Genomic DNA, 17,754 nt, shown 5'->3' with positions numbered 1-17,754 from the left:
CCTTCTACATGAGACTGGATAAAGGCTGAAACAAACTGGCATCAGAACCAGAGCATGCTCCAAACACTTTTCATCACCTTCCCCTGCAACATCAGACCTTTTTGCAGGAATATCTGGATAAGTCAGATCTAAATCTTTTATTTATGCAAACCTATTGAACAACCAGATATCATACGGGTCCTAGTTCCTGAGCTGAGAACAGGTCATAACCAGCTTTTCCATCAAGGCAAGGCAGAGCCTATTTGTATTGTCCATTCACCAACAGACTCATTTATATTGCAAAGCTCACTATGTGAAAGAAACATAGAGAATAATTGTATCTTGTCTTGTCTCGCCTTTTGATGTTATTCAACATCTCAGCTTAGAAAATGACAAACAGTCTGATTTCAGTACTGGAGTAACATTTATTTCACCCAAAGAAAAGCTCTACATATGAAGCTACAATTGTCCCATTTAGCAGTTTCTACAAACCCAGGGTGAGTCCTTCCTGCATGTGTGACAGGTATACTTTGTGCAGCGAACACAACGCTCAGTGCTGTGGTTCCTGTTGCAGAGATTGCACACCTGGCCTGCTTAGAATAACAATGAAAAAAATCAAAAAAGAAAATAGAGTTTAACACATTTTCCCAAAGTAAGAGTTGTAGTATGATCTAGATGAGGTTATCTATGTGTGCTATAAGTTTTGTGGCACTACAATGATCTACAGTGTAATTATTGGCTATTATATGCTTAGAATAACAATGAATAAATCTCCAAAAATACAGTTTGGCCTATCTTCCCAAAGTAAGAAAAAAGAATGTTAGAACTGTAAATATACAGTCAGATGTTTATATAACCATTTTTTTAATGTATTAATTACTGTTTTCAAAGCTACACTTTAAAATATGAAATTGTCTAGAGCTGTTCTAAACGAAATTTCTTTTTGCTTACACTTGTGTATGCTAAATGACAAAATAAATCTGTCTCTAAGTCATAAGTAATTGTTGGCTTTTATATGCTTATAATAACAATGAAAAATAGAACAAAGTAAGAGTTGTAGTGTGAACTAGATGAGGTTATCTATGTTGGGAGGCACTACAATGATCTATAGTGTAATTATTGGCTATTATATGCTTATAATAACAAAGACAAAATCTCCAACAATCAGTTTGGCCTATCTTCCCAAAGTAAGAGTTGTAGTATGATCCAGATGAAGTTATCTGTTTACCCTACAAGTTTGAAGGCAGTACAATGATCTATAGTGTAGCCATTGCTCATTTTATACTTATTCTAATAATAGAATAGAGGTTCCATTTGTCATCTAGGCTTTTGGAAATTCCTCAGAAAAGTATTATTTTCTAATCCAATGAATGTGATAATAATCCACCTGTCCTTGGTGATGCTTTTGAATATTTCTCTCTGATTATTTTGCGACTTGCAGACGGAGTATTCTTGGAGCAGTGTGCTCTCCATAGGTTCCAATGAAATTCTCCCATAGGAGATAGGAGACTCGTTTTTAGGATGGTTGTAGCTCACTGTCTGCCTTAATCCAGAAAAGCCGAATCTGTGAATATTTTTGCCAACTTTACTGCAGTCTCACGATGCTGGCTGGATGTCTGCAGCGGAGGAGAGATCGCCTGAGTTATATTTCCCCCCAAATAAACAACGGTCATTATTGTATAAATATTGTTGCTTTCTACAGCGTTCCAGCTCATGCAGCTATTTTCATTGTACAGATCAGTTGCTGTCTGATCGCTGCGCTGAAATCATTGCGGTGTTGGTGACACTGATGACATAGACCTAGTTATATCTAATTACAAATATGATTTTTTCCCCCCTGCTCTCAGGTAAAACACTCAAAGAGAGATACTTTAGCTGAAACCGAAACTGAAGGGGGTGGATTTGTTCTCCAGCCACAGCGCTAATGGGGCATTTACATCTGACAAGGAAGTCATGAGTTGATAAGTACTGTAGGGGGATTGGAGACTGACGAAAATTCTCGTATCTCCGGGACTTTTAGTGTTAACCCCTTTGTAGCTGGGCTTCACCACAGATCCCTACCTTAGTCGTGGGGTTCCTGTGAAGGTAACTGGGCTTCCTGCTGAGGAAAATCTTTAATCAGTTTACAATGACTCTGGTGGATCCAAGTGTCTCTCTCCTGGATCTTCACAGCGGTTGGAGTTGCTAGTTGAACAATGTAGGGTCCTTCACACCTTGGAGCTGCCCAATTTTCCCCTTGATGATTTTAATCAGCACTCGGTCTCTGGGCTTCAGGCCTTCCTGTGGGGAAACAAAAGGAGTTCTGGACAGATTACATGTTCTTCGCAAAATGTGAGACATGCTCTGCAAACATTTTTTAAGTAGTTATTGAATGCTGCAGTTGGATTAAATACTTGTTGTACTATACTCAATATCCCTCCTGTGGAGACATAATAAACTCCTGGCTCAAAATAGCTGCTGCTTTCAATCAGAATCAAAAATACTTTAATAGTCCCAGAGGGGAATAACTTTTGTTACACTCTCAAGTTACTGTTTTATATATATATATATATATATATATATATATATATATATACACACATCCAACTACACAATATAATAAAAAAAAAATAAGAATATGAGGGAGCTACTGTTTCCACGGGTCCCCTTTAACCCTTAAGAGTAGGAGACTACAGGTTTGAGCCTATCACCATGAGACTGTAACAACACAGAGGTCATATAACTTGCTTTACCGTCAACTGTTTGGATGAACGGTTTTTGATAATTTTAGAGTGCTAAGACTGTCATGTCCGGGCTCAGGTGTCTAACCCACATGCAGAACACCACCAGGAAACAGGTAAAGTTTTAACAGTTTATTTTGGATGCTGTACAGGAAGATGGTTTGTTCAGAGTTAAAGTCAGGAAACACAGAAGTAACTGGAACGAGGTTACAGGCCTGAGGACTGGTCACACACGGAGATCTGCAGAGGCGGATAGTTATGTTAGACAAAAGGACAGGGACTTGGAGTTTGACGGTGAGGTTAGATTCAGTACCTGGTTCTGAGTTTTCAGACTGGCTTGGTTGAGAGGGAGAACCGAGTTGGTCTGGAGTTTGATCTGTGGTCAAATGGCTTGGCAGTGTCAGTTCTCTACTTCAGACTCAAGGGGCACAGAGCTTCTTCCTAGAAGCCTCTGGATGCAGGTTCAGTAGAAGGTTCTTCAGGTCTGATACTGAGAGCAGGCAGGCAGGCTGGTTTCAGAGGGACTCTTCCAGAGAGAAGACAGAAAACTGATTAGAGTCAGATCAGATTTTCTGGGGGACAGAGAATCAGGCAGGCTGGTTGGCTCAGGTTCGCTAACCATAACTACGCAACACTCTGGCACTGAAGAGAGGTTCTGACGCTGCTTAAATGCTGCTCCTCCTGATGAGCTGATCAGCCGCAGGTGTGGCGGTGGCTTCAGCTCAGGGAGATCCAGGGCGCCATCTGCTGGAGGAAGGTGGGCAAAACTCCAGATCCCAACAAAGACAGTTGCTGAAAAAAGTTCTACTTTCAGCTTTGTGAATTGCTGTTCTGCTTCTGGGGTCCATTAGATTGTCTCTGACATTGCTATTGGTTTGTCATTAAAAAAAAACTTAAGAAAAGCTGAGTTTTTTTTCTCATAATGTGGAATCTAAGCCCTGCAGTAATTGCACAATTATAAAAAGACATTTGTTCTTTAGTTACTGGCTTACAGTTTTTCACTCTTGTTGTAGCTTTTAACCTTCTTCTGAAATAACATGGCCCAAACAGACTTGTTTCTGCACCCGCTAAAATTTAATAACTGGATTTTTACTTTCCTTTGCTTCACATTTTAGCAGATATTGTTTTATCCTTGGTCTGTATTGTGATTTAGGAACTATTTTAACTGAATCTACAGTTGTCAACAGCCCTACATCAATTCTTCCTGTTGACCACAAAGCATTTGGAATATATTTGAAATCATTTTCATCAGATTGTGATAGCAAAGAATGCGGAGTTATTTTAGCACATGCTAAATCTTGAACCTGGGGTTTTACATCGGACAGTGCGAGCATTTTAGCTGCTCCTGCTGCTTGTGGTCTGAACGTAGCATTAGATGAGAGTGAATCTGAGAGGCAGCTGCTAATTCAGGTAGAAAATGTTGCAGAGGTTATTTTTTCATGGATTTGACCCATGTTTTTTCAGCTTGGGAGTGATTATTGCAGTTTTAAAAATGGAAGGACGGATTTCAGAGGTGAGGAAAATCCTTACCATCCGTATGGTGGTTATGGTCAGAGGGTAAGGCTAGAGAGGGGATTTTTTTCTTGTTGCTCTACTCTTCTCCACCCTCTCCTTACATGCTGCTGCTATTTGAGCCTCTGGGCTCCAGCCTTTGGTGCCAGATTATTTAATTTTTCTAGCACGACTAACTAGTCTTCCCTTTGTTTGGTTCTGCCAGTTCCTGTCTGTTTTCTGCAGACTTTCTGAATTTTCGATCCGCAGTTTGCTTTATTTACCTGTTCTGTTTGTTCTGGACTGTTACCTGGATTCCGCCTGGTGTCGACCCTGGACCTGTCTTCTGACCACGGTTTGGATGACCCTTTTGGATCTTTCAGTTCCCATATATTCTCGGATTGCTGAAGGACGCTGCTCCTCTTCTCTCCTGGATCTCTGGTGCCGGCTCCGTAAAAAGCAAAGGATTTCAGCTGCTCGGGACAACACTATTATCCATAGTTTGAGTTTTGAAGTCACTGACCTAAGCCTCTACTCCTGCGGAGTTTCCAGTGAGCCCTACGCAGCAGACGAGCAGCCGCACGCTTAATTTATAAACTATTTTTTGAATATACCTCTCTCTATCTCACCTGAATTCTGGGTCGTATTTTCTGAGCCTTCTGACACTGCTAGCTTGATCTGCCAGATTCGACTGAACTTGGACCTGTCTCCTAACCATGGCTTGTGTTCTCCTCCAGTACCTCCTTGGTTCTCTGATCTTCTAGTCCAGTAACCAGGTTCTGCTATGACTCCAGCTTTGGATTTCCCCCCACAGATACTCCGTGTCAGCTGGCTCCTACTTATCTGCCTGCTCTGCTGATAACTTGGAACTATGGGGGTGGCTCCCACTGCAAGCTGTGGAAAAACCTCCCTTTTGGGTTCAGTTCCTTGCTCAGGGGCCAAATGTAACTCAGAATCAGATTAGTGACTTATGCTCATAGTCATGGCCCGTCTAGGATTATAAGTCACTTACCTTAGTTTCTATCTCTACAGAGTATCCAGTAAATCCGCCCCAGCTGACAACCAGCTGCACGTTCACATTCTCATAAACATTTGTTCTGAAATCACCCTGTTCTGTCTGCTTGAATATTGGGTCCTAAGTTCCGAGCTCCTGACAGTATTTCTTGTATTAAGTTCTGTGTTTAATAAGGTCTAGTCGTTGGTGTAGGAATTTTTATTTGTTAGTTAGAATTATTTATCTAAGCCAGTGCAGGATTTGCAATAGATATGTGAAATACTACACATTTTGGTATCGATCTGATACCTAGTAAATACAGGGCCAGTACCACCAATACTAATACTGTCATGGTTTTGGTTCTGTTATGAACTTATGATGTACAAAGAACATAACAGACCTAAGTGATTGTAGCAACAACAGCTTAACTGACTCTGATGATCTTCATAAAGTGTATTTAGGTTGTAGTCTTATTTAAAGCGGACAACCTAATCTGTGTGTGAAACCAGTCTAACATATTAAATATATGTATACCCAGAATCCCGGGAATCAGACAGCTAAAGCAGCCGATGGGAAGTCAATGAAGGCCTTGAAGGTGTTTACAGAAGTTCTAAGATATCTGAAGGACGATGCTCTGGACACCATCAATGCCCATACCACAGTGGGAGAGATTGAAGTCTCTGACTTCACCTGGGTGCTGAATGTTCCTGCCAGCTGGGGTCATAAAGCTAGACAGTTTTTAAAAGATTCTGCAATGCAGGTAAAATAAAGCTTTCACAGAGCAGAGTTGTTCTGAAATGTTCATAAGAATGAAACTCTTCATTTCTCTTCTTCTAGGCTGGTCTTGTAACTGAAGGAACAAAAAGCAAACTGACATTTGCTTTGGACTCAGAAGCAGCTTTGGCCTGGTGTTTGAAGCTTCCTCCTGATAGGTTCATCAAGGGGCGCCACAGCAGAGACTCACAGGATCAATCTGCAGAAATAAGACCTGCGGATCTCAGCAGTGGAGGTAATGCTTGGATTACTTTTAAAGTCTGTTATGTTCACATTGAAATTTTGATCAATGTTTGCTGTGACAATTGCAAGGTCTACAGCTGTATATTATGTTCACTGATTTGTTTTGTTCAGTAGGGTATCAGTGATTAAACTGGAATAACATAAAAAAAAAAAATCATTTTAAAAAGAATAAAATGGCCAAAACAGCGGTTAGCAGCTAAAACTCTGATCCTGTATTTATGATCAAAGTCTGCAATGCTTCAGGTGTTGTTTTGGGATCTTCTTGGAAGGTTTGAGAAAGTCAGACTGCTACAGAATAACCTTCCTGACTGCTGCTTTCAATACCTACAACAACTGTTAATAAAAATAACATATAAGTTACTGCAACATTTCATTTACCTTTGGAATTAATATTTTTTTAAATATTTTTGAATTTAATTGAATTAGCATACAGGCCAATCTCTTTAGATTTTGCTGGGGCGGGGGTGGGTAGGAAAAGAAAATACTGCAACAGGTAAGCAGAAGGGAAAAAAAAAAAATTCACTAATTAGTGGGTTACAGTTTGAGTTTGCAAACACACACAGAGAAAAAAGGTGCTTAGAAATATAATATTTATATGAATGAAATAAGTTATTTGGTGCTTGGAGAGCTGTAGAAGACATGTTGATATTAGTTTTCTTAAGTTTGTATGAATAACTTAGGAAGAGGATTAGAGTAGACTTCACCTTGGGGCCAGAGAGTGGTGTTGGAATAAATCAGAGGATGAGAGGGTCTAAGAATACTCTATAGCCTCTTTTCCACTGTAATTAGAGGGTAAATGCTTGCAGAGTCGTTTGACCTTTGAAGTTTGTTAGCCCATTGTTAGCGTGTTTTAACAGGTTTTTCTGCCAGTGGGGAAGGGTTATAAGAGTGAGGGAGGAGATGGGATGGAGGTGGGTCAAAGTTTGGCTGATGCATTGAATGGGGAATCATGGCCTTTGTCTTAATGAAGAGCATCTTAAGAATTGATTGGCTTCGGAGAGGGTACGGTCCGTCGTTGATTGGTTGAAGCTTAAGAGGCACGTCAGCAGGTGTTCCAGGTAAAACTGATTAAGAATTTTCCAGGGGGAATTTCTAGATCCATATATGAGGCACAAAAAATAGAAGTCTGTCTACCTGAGCAGTGGATTGAGTAGTTATCAACTGCTATGTTGTCATTGGCAGGAATCTCTTCTGCTTTAGTGAGATAAATATTTTGCAGCCCAGTAGTGAAATTAATTATTTGTCTTAATTTTTTATATAATAAAATATAAAAAATATCATAAAATATAATAAATCATATCATACTAAACAATTTCTGATTACAAATTCTTACAAAAATATAAAATTTTTATAACATTATGGCATATTTCCAAAAAATCAAACAACAAAACTGGGAATATATGTTTTTGTCGATAGTAGCGAAAAATATTAAAAACCTTCCAAACATCTCACTATGTTAGCGCAGGTACTCCCACTATTTGTTTTTAATTATTTGGGAGAGTGACTGATTTCATTGTTGGGTAAAATCCTATCCAAAAGCTGTTTTTGATGTTCTTACCTTAAACCTTTGAGCAATGTGCAAAGAGCTTATGTTGCAAACTGGTGGTGTTGCTGTGGAAGCAGCAATAGAAGGAGATGTTACCTCCAGCAGGGAGCATATTTCAGATAACAAGCCTGTCGCTTTAGATTCTTTGTTTTTTTACAGACCCATCCAGAAGTCAGGCGACAGTAAACCTTGAGATGGAACCAGAAGAAACTGCAAACCTGCTGAAGGGACAAACAAATATGAAAAGATATGTTGTTGTCGACTGTGGAGGTAAATGTGGTACACTTTTATTCAAACAGTCAAAACCTGCTTTATTTGTTTGTGAACAAAAACAATGATGTTGACTTTGGTTCAGCTTTGCTCATAATTAAGATATTTCATTATAAATATCTAAAAAAAAAAAAAAAAGCAAACATTTAAAAGAAAAAAAACTTTGTGTATAAATATTAAAAATATTTATACACATTGTATCCAACATCTTAACACCACTTTACAGTTTATATCACAACTTAATAGCAAATTCTATTAAACCGAATTACTTCCTTCAAACTCTAAAAATAAATTCCCCATAATGAAAATATTTTGTGGGATGTTTCCAGATTTATTAAAAACAATAGAAAACCAAGAAGTCACCTTTAGGTAAACATGTGCAGTGGAAACAGCTCAGCATGGAGCTCTGTCCACTGATCATCCCTCAGATGTTTCTACAGTTTAAATGAAAGTTCGCTGCTGATTAGAGGTGATTTGGAAACACTTACACTTTTCTATATAAGGTCCTACGGTTGACAGAACAGGTCAGAGTTCAAACAAAAAGCATGAAACCAACACAAACATTTCTACTGCTTTGAACGTTCCAATGTTCTCAGTGGTTTTCATTGTTGGTAAATAGACGTTTGGAACCAGCAGGGTTCTTCCTATCTATCCGACCGATTAAAATGATCAGGAGAAAGGAACCTTTGTCAATGCAGTGACCATCGGTTTGATCGTCACTCTGTCAGAGCTCCAGCTTTCCTCTGTGGGGAGTGGAAAACTTTCCAGAAGGACACAAGTATCTCCAGCAATCCACAAATCAGGCATATATGGTAGAATTAACAGACAAAAGGATCAGGGGAGCCTGTCAGGGGTTTACCAGGAAAAAATTCTCTACTCTACTCTGATGAAACGAACATTGAAATGTTTGGTGTATATATCAGATGCAATGTTTGGAAGAAATGCCTTCATAGACTACTGTGAAGCATGGTGGTGGCAGTATGATGCTATGAGGAGCTGCAGGGACTGAAGACTAGAGGGAAACCATAGGAAAGATGAATGCAGCAATGTTCAGAGACAGACTGGATGAACAGCAGTTCCAGAGCTGCTCTTGATGTCAGACTGGAGGGATCATGTTTCAGCAGGACTGTGACCAAAAGCACATGGTCAAGATATCAGAGGCTTTATAACCTCTCAGGTCCTGAAGAGGCCAAGCCAGAGTTCAGACCTGAAAATGGCTACGTAGCCAAACTGATAGAGAAGTATGTCAAACAAGGATTAGTAAAACTACATAAACATAGGAGAGCTGAGCTCTTGGAATCATACTGATAAACATCAAAGGCTGTAACTGCAGCCAAACAAGGATTAAGTATCTAAATGTGATTTACTGGTTTCCTATTTTTATAATTTTTGACAATCTCAAAAATATTTTTCCACATGGCCTTAATTGGGTATTAGTATGATTAGTATGATTTTAAAGAAAGAGATTAACTGAACACAACTTTGAATAATGCTTAAACATAAACTGTGTGACATAAAGTTCAGCGCTGTGAATATTTTCCAGATGCAGTGTCTAAAGTTATCATTGAATAAAAGAAAGACAAAGCTGAACAAAGGACACACAAAATTACATGTATTTTGATGTTTTTCCCTATTAGATACTGAAATGTTTTACTTAAATGAATTCATGAATCCCTTTTATTCTCTTGCTGTTTGTTAACAGATGAAACGATTAACTTCACTGCTCATGAAGTCCTGGAAGGAGGAGTCCTGCAGAAGCTGTTTGAGTTCCCTGGAAATGAAAAAGGGGGAAAAAATGTGCTCAATAAATTTAAACAATTCCTGGGAGAAATATTCTGTGACGGAGTCTGGGAGGAATTTGAAGAAAAATATCAGAGTGAGGTTCAAATGATGCTAAATGATTTTACCTGTTTAAAACAGGTAGATGATGAGAATCCGATCACATGTCCAACTAGCCTAGTAGACCTGGCCGAGAAAAAGAAAGACATTGAAATGTTCTTTGAATCAGTAGAAGGAGCTTCCTGGGATGAAGGAACCATCAGAATCACCAGAGAGAAACTGATGTCTTTCTTTGCTGAGACTCTGCAGGGCATCACTGAGAGCCTCAGAGAAATATTTACCAGACATCATAGCATTGGGTCTATTGTGTTAGTGGGGGGGTTGGCTGAGAGCCAGATAATACATCAGCACATCATTGATCAGTTTGGACATCAGTATAAAGTCATGGTTCCTCTCAGACCCCAGGAAGCTGTCCTGAAAGGAGCTGTAGAGCTGGGGAGAAACCCCCAGTGGGTGGAGTCTAAGAAAAAAGGCCCAGCTTGGTTAAAATGTTTATCTGAGAAATTTTAAAGAATGAAAAATCAGGGAACATCTTTTACATTCTGGGTAAAATCCACAATATTCCCATAGTGGGGCAATAAAGGCATTTTTCTATTTTTATTCTAAAGGATGGGAAGAGAACTTTTTTTTTCACCTCTTCATGAACGAACTAATCTTTCAGACTTAATGACCTGGTGTCACTGAAGATCCAAATAATTCAATCTGTCCACTTTCTATTTTACACTGGAGACCTGCTACAGATTATTAAGACTTTCTCATTTATAACAAAAGTTATATTCTTAGAAACAATTATCCTGATGTATTTGCCTTTGTTGGTCAAACCTTTTATTATGTCTAAGTAAACTCTGTAAACCTGAATAACTGATTATTTAACTTCTTGTTGAACTTGATGTGACATGTTAAGATTTGAAGGTTTTTTTCTACAGACATAAATAAAACAGGTTTGAAATATTTATTTGTAAGTGATTTTTTGTTGTTTTTTTATTTGGTAAAGGCATAGACCATTTCTTTACAGAATTTCAGAAATTGTTTACATTTTCCTTTCCCAAAGGGTTAGGGCTAGGGTTAGGTGTTGATTTATAAATACAAACAAAACAAATTACAAAAGCCAAGACAAATACAAATACTTAATTAAGAAAAAAAAAAATTCTAAAGTTTAGAGAGAACAATTTAATATGTTAATCCATCACGTTCTGTATTCTTTTCCATTCCAAAGATAAAAATTATTACAGTTAAAGTTCCAGAGCAGTGAAGGTTTTTCTATCTCCATAAGTAAAGGTTAGGGTTAGGGTTGTCTCTTAAAGCAATTTATCTTCAAACTGTAATTTTGCTGTTATTTTTTCCATTCCCATCACTTCCTGTACTCTTTCCCACCAAAGGTCGGTCGGGGGTTGTGGCTTTAACAATGTACTGGGTAAAATGCTCAGCAGGAATGTTTGTAAATCTAGGTTAAATTTTTCTTTACAAATAGTTTTAATCTTTTTCTCTACATCATTCCAATATTCTTTAATTTTGAGACAATCCCAGAATATATGTTTGAAGTCTTCTTTCTGGCCACAGCCCCTCCAACACTTGTCTGACATTTTACTGTATTCGATGAGACACTTGGTACAATAAAGAATTGCATTTTTGATTTCCATTCAAACTCTTACCATGAAACATTACTCAACATTGTATGTCGTACCATGAAGGATTCCTCCCACCTTTCTTTTGATATTATTATATTTCCTTCTTTCTCCCATTTCTGTTTTATATCCTGATTATCATCTACTTCTCTCTGCAGGGCTTTACATAACTTTGAAATAACATTTTTAGTAGTGTTAAAGTTCGTCATTAAGGTCTCCTCTAAACAATTTGGTTTCTTCAGAATATATTCCCAATCTTTATGTTTGGTCAAGTAATCTCTAATTTGTAGAAATTTATAAAAATCTTTTGTAGTCAAATGAAATTCATTTTTTAGCTGTTGAAAATATTTCATATGTTCATTTTGTAAAAGTTGTCTGATATAAACCAAGCCCTTTTCTTGCCACTTTTCAAATCCCCCTTCCATTGAGGGTTTAAAGTCTGGATTTGATGCTATTTTAGTAGCTCTACAAATTAAACTTAACATATTTAACTTTCTTTTAACAATTGCCCATATTTTTAATGTTGCTTTAACCCATTCATTTGCAATTTTTGATTTATTTTGAATATTCTTTCTTACAAATGGCAACGATTCGGGGGGTGTCTTCAGGCATGAGTTTTGTTCCATTTCCCTCCATCCTGTTTCTTCGTTATTATCTAACTATATTTTTATTACTTTTAAATGTGATGCCCAATAATATTTCTTAATATTGGGTAGGTGTAAACGTTCTTTTTCTTTTGGCCTTTGCATTAATGTGTACCTTATTCTTGTTTTTCTGTTTCTCCATATAAATTTTAATATCATTTTGTCAAGATTTGTAAACATGTTTTTCGGAAGAAGGATAGGCAGGGATTGAAACAGAAACAATAAACGTGGCAGAACATTCATCCTTACCACTTCTATTCGTCCACTTAATGTGAGAGGAAGTATATCCCACCGTGTCAAATCTTTTCTGATTTCACTTATGATCTTAGTAAAATTTGCTTTAAAGAGATCAGATGGTTTTGGTGTTAGAATAATGCCCAAATATCTGAATATGTTGTCCATTTGAATTTAAGCTTTTTTAATGAACAGTTCCCTGAAACAACCATAGCAGTTGATTTTGATTCATTATTCATCTGTAACCTGAAATAATCCCATATTCCTTTAAAATGTCATTTAGAATTGGCAGTGTTGTTTCGGGTTCCCTTATGTATAGAAGAAAATCATCAGCAAACAGGGAGATTTTTAACGTCTCCCTCATCTCTGATTCCTTTGATATTTCCATCTTGTCTAATATATTCAGCTAAGGGTTCTATACTTGATGTAAAAAGTAGCAGGTTTAAGCAATCCCCTTGTCTTACTCCTCTTTTCAGGTAGAAGAATTCAGAGCATTGTCTGTTATTTATTCTAGACTTGGGATCCTTATAGACCAGTTTAATCCAATCTATAAACTTTGGATTAAATCCAAACACGGAATAGACATAATAAAAATATTTCCATTTTACGCTGTCAAATGCTTTTTGAGCATCTAAACTTAAAAACATATTCGTATTTTTACTTAATCTGACACATGACATGAGATTTAGAGCTTTCTGATGTTAGAGCCCTGTCGCCCAGATATAAAACCTGTTTGATCCGGTTTTATAAATTTTTGTATACCTTTTTTAGATTCTACTTGCCATTATACTTAATATCTTTAAGTCATTACACAATAAACTAACAGGATGATAACTTCCACACTAAGTGGGGTCTTTTCCTTCCTTGTGCCAGACAGAAATGACAGCCTCTGACCATGATTCTGGTACATTCCCTGATTCTAGAACATAATTGAAGGTTCTTTTTAATCATTTAAGGAGCTATTTTGTAGTTGGGTTTGTAGCAGCTTTTCCTCTTACCGCATGTTCCTACAGGAGTCCAATTTCTCTGACTGTAAGTGATTTTTTGATATACCCAATTTTTTGATATACCTACTTGATGTCAAGAGTTGAGTGGAGGTTTTTGAGGACTCAAAAGCAGAGACCAGACAGAGGTGAATCTTGTAAATTTCTTGAAATAACTGAGGGAATCTTCTCCTGCGCAGGTATGAATCCCTTCTGTATTTCTGAAAATTGAGACCCCTCCATATATGAGCGGGTAAAAAGTAGTTAGAATCTATGTTGAAGTGAGAAAGTCCTCCTGAAAACATGGTCTGTGCAGTCAGTTCATCCAGATTACCATCCTGCCTTCAAAGATTATTTCTCTGTGGGAGCCGCTCAGACCCCCACATACCGGCGCTGCGCTGTCACTGGGAATCCCCAGCAGCAGCTGCCTCAGGCCCGCTCGCCTCTCCAGGGTTTTCCCCTCCTGTTGGTGGCGGCTGGAAGTAGATGTTAGCGTTTTTCAGGTCTGTGCTACAAACTGCAGGCAGCAGGATAATAAAAGCCAACATATTCTGCCGGCAGGTTTCTACATTTGAAGTTAATTTAGGCGTTAATAAACTGTTTCAGAGGAGTGATCATAGCGCTCTGCATCAGCAGTGCTGCGTCTGACTCCCTGCCAGCTCCCAGATCAGCTTCTCTCATTGGTTGATGCGGCGCGTCCAGCAGATAAAGTTCAATTCTTCCAACTCCAGCAGCTGCAGCTGAAGCGCCTCAGATTCTCAGAAGCTCATGAGGCACTGCTCCTGCTGCTCCTGCTGCTCTAGACATGCTGTCAACCATAGACTTTACATGTAAACCAGCTTCTTCTGTTGCTTCAATCACGTGCAGTGTGAATGTAGCATTACTAATGTAATATTTTTAGATTTTTAATATATATAAAGAACATATAGAATATATAAGATTTGCCATTAGCAGCGGCTAATGATGATCTAAACAAATAACATGATAGTAATTTGTACCTGTAAGCCACTAATGTCAGATTTGATAAAGTCCAAATTACTAACAGAGAATAGTTCAAAAAATATATTTTCTATAGTATCAGGATCTCTTGGGGATAAATATTAAATTTCACAACACAGGAAACAACACAACAAGCAACAGCAAGACGTTAGCAGCCTCTGTGGAACAGACAGGCGGAACGTAGTGTAACATTAAACCTCTACAAACACTAAGAGTTTTGTTCTCAATCAACACTGAACTTTAATGATGTGTCATCAACAAAACAGTTTTTAGTGATAGTTCACAAGTGATATTTATACAAATTTCTATGACTTATTTAAAAACAAATGTCAAAAATGAATCTGAAAATGTGAATCTATTTTTACAATCTTTACTGTAATCTCTGTAATGTACCGATAAAACCAGCCTTTCCTGTCTGAGCAGATAAACAGCAGCACTGGGGGCGGAGCCAACAGATAGAAACTCTGCTGTTTCTGCTTCCACTGCTATTCTTGCTTTTATCCTGCAGAGCAAGTTTCTACAATGAATAACTTTGTTATCGCTATAGACTTTGGTACTGCATCCAGTGGATTTGCCTTCACTGTCACACGCAGAGAGGAAGAAAGTGAACCCTTTATAAAGAGATGGGGAGCAGAAGAGGGAGCAGACACCCCAAAGACTCCAACCTGCATCCTGTTTGATCCAGATCAAACATTTATGAAGTTTGGTTATGAAGCCAAATCAGCATATTTCAAAATAAAAAAACAAGAGGCAAAGAATTATTATTTCTTTGAAGATTTTAAGATGGACCTCTATGGCAAAGTGAGTAAAGATTTATTCATTATTAATGTTTTCTGAAAACTTTTCACTTTCAGGGTAACAGAGGTGGAATCTATCCCAACAGATGTTTGCTACGAGGCACTGTCCATTAATGTGACTTAAAAGGATGATAAACATTTTATTTTGTTCATTTAGTATGATATTCTACACCAGATAGGGAAGAAGCTTATAGCATTTTGAATCAAATATTGAGAAACATAATATGTAAATATTTTATTACTTGCTGCTATAAACAGAACAGAACTGATGTAAGCTGTTGAAATGCTCTATTGTCAGAGAATATTTCCCAGAGTATAACCAACATTTGTTTATAGATGTAATAAAATGAGAAAAATTATCCATGGAAAATCCTTTCTAACAAACCAGGAAATGAAAGCAGTGAGTTTGTTCCTGTTAGAGTGTTAGTGTTCGGGTTAAAGCTAAAAAGCTTCTAAAAACAACTTTTAGGAATATTACAACACACATTTTTATGTTTTCAACAATGTGGAAAGTCAAACAGTTACATGCATGTTTATAAAGATTTTTCATATAATTTCTATATTTTAGGAGATTACCAAGGATCTTAAGATTAAAGCAGCAAACAATAAGGAAATTACGGCTCTGAAGGTTTTCTCTGAATCCCTGAGATTTCTGAAGGACGATGCTCTAAAAACCATCAGATCAAATACAGGAGGTATGGAGTTCTCTGCCTCTGACTTCATCTGGGTCCTGACTGTTCCTGCCATCTGGGATGAGTCAGCAAAACAGTTCATGAGAAAAGCTGCTATACAGGTAACATGTTTCACAGAAAGTAAAGAAGCTCTGATATGAAATGTTTTTACCTTATAATCATCTTCCAGGCAGGTATTGTAACAGAAGAAACTAAAGATAAACTGGTGATCGCACTGGAACCAGAAGTAGCTTCAGTCTGGTCTAAGAAGCTTCCATCAAATGGTTTCATCACACAGAACCAGAGCAGAGACTCTCTGGATCAGACTCCAGGAACTCAGTATATTGTTGTTGACTGTGGAGGTAACTGTCTGATGCCGTCTGTAGTAAAAAGCTGTGACATTATTAATGAGGAAGACTAAGAGGTGATCTGCAATGATTTGAAAGCTTTATCAAACTCTGTGCATTTCAGGAGGAACCATCGACATCACCGTTCACAGAATCCTTAAAGAAGGAGCTCTGAAGGAGCTGCACAAGGCCTCTGGAAACAACCTGGGAGGACAGACTGTGGACAGAAAGTTCAAAGAGTTCCTGAGGGAAATATTCTGTGATGGAGTCTGGGAGGAATATGAAGAAAATTATCAGAGTGAGGTTCAAAAGATACTCTATGATTTTACCTTTGTCAAACGGGTAGATGGTGAGATTCAGATCAGGTGTCCATATAATCTGATAAAACTGGCCCGGAAAAAGAAAGACATTGAAAGATTCTTTGAATCAGTGGATGGAGTTTTCTGGTGTGATGGATCCATCAGAATCTCCAGAGAGAAACTGAGGTCTTTCTTTGATGAGAGTCTGCTGGGCATCAGTATGAGGCTAAGAGAAATATTAAACAAAGATCTCAGCTTTGATTACATCCTGTTAGTGGGAGGTTATGCAGAGAGCCAGATACTCCGTCAGCACATTAATGAAGAGTTTGGAGAAGATTATAAAATCCTGTGTCCTTTTAGACCCCAGGAAGTGATCCTGAGAGGAGCTATAGAGTTTGGAAGAAACCCAAAGATGGTGACGTCTCGGAAAAGCCGTTTTACTTATGGGGTAGCCGTGTTAAAAAGATTTGATGAGTCTACACATAAACTAGAGAAGAAACATACAGCAGGTGGAAACGATTGGTGTAAGGACATTTTTAAAATACTGGTGCATGAAGGTGAAGATTTGGGCTGGGATGAAACCAGAGAGCATGTACTGAGGGCAGTAGATTCTAATCAGACGGGGATGAGTGTTCGATTGTTTATGACTGAAAGAAAAGATCCACAATATGTAGATGATTGGGGGGTAGAAGAAGTGGGTTCATTTATAGTTGAACTCTCTGATCTTAACAGCAGCAGAGAACGTAAAGTTAAACTGAAGGTGAAGTTTGGCTCTACAGAGATAACAGCTACAGGGACCGATATGACAACTGGAGAGGAACATACAGTTAAATTCAACTTCAAGACCTAATAAAGTTTCTTTCTGTCCCAATGAAGGTAAAATGAAGACACATTTCGAAGGCTGTTTTATATTACAGGCCATATAGTCATAGCTTATAATGATAAATATCTGGAATTGGTTTGCCTTCAAGTTCAGATGTTTGTTTTTTCACTTTTATAAAATGAGGTTTTATTGGAGAACATTATATTGAGTTACTTTGATTATAACTTTGTCTCTTGTTTGCTGCAATGTATTAATAAACCATCATTTTAATGTTTGGAAAACTGTCTTTGGATTATTTCTCCTTTTGGAAGATTGGTTTGTCAAACCAGTGAATCTCCATTTCTTAGTTTATTGTTGGCTACCAGGTTTTATTAGTCATTGATTCCCATAGGGGCTACCTGTTAGTCTGTTCATATCTATGCATGTGGATGAGTGTTTTTATCTAATTTTTCTCCAAGATTAACTGATGACCTGTC

General features: G+C 37.8%; 2 protein-coding genes across 2 annotated transcripts; both read left to right on the top strand.

The window, feature by feature from the left end:
- Nucleotides 1–9,129: 9,129 nt before the first annotated feature.
- Nucleotides 9,130–10,464, top strand: LOC107080722 (heat shock 70 kDa protein 12A-like). The gene is made up of 2 exons (XM_015368927.1): nt 9,130–9,145; nt 9,720–10,464. The coding sequence occupies exons 1-2, from the start codon at nt 9,130–9,132 to the stop codon at nt 10,364–10,366; spliced, it is 663 nt and encodes a 220-aa protein (XP_015224413.1). The 3' UTR covers nt 10,367–10,464.
- Nucleotides 10,465–14,851: 4,387 nt separating this feature from the next.
- On the top strand, nt 14,852–17,467 carry LOC107080721 (heat shock 70 kDa protein 12A-like). The gene is made up of 4 exons (XM_015368926.1): nt 14,852–15,142; nt 15,707–15,931; nt 16,000–16,215; nt 16,256–17,467. Exons 1-4 carry the CDS (start codon nt 14,864–14,866, stop codon nt 17,303–17,305), a joined length of 1,770 nt encoding a protein of 589 aa, XP_015224412.1. The 5' UTR covers nt 14,852–14,863; the 3' UTR covers nt 17,306–17,467.
- The last annotated feature ends 287 nt before the right edge of the window (nt 17,468–17,754 follow it).

Source organism: Cyprinodon variegatus, unplaced genomic scaffold (assembly GCF_000732505.1).
Source record: "Cyprinodon variegatus isolate N-32 unplaced genomic scaffold, C_variegatus-1.0 Scaffold2249, whole genome shotgun sequence".
In the NCBI taxonomy this organism is placed as follows: Eukaryota; Metazoa; Chordata; class Actinopteri; order Cyprinodontiformes; family Cyprinodontidae; genus Cyprinodon; species Cyprinodon variegatus.
The sequence above is the reverse complement of the archived record's forward strand: the minus strand, read 5'-3'. Positions and strand labels throughout refer to the sequence as shown.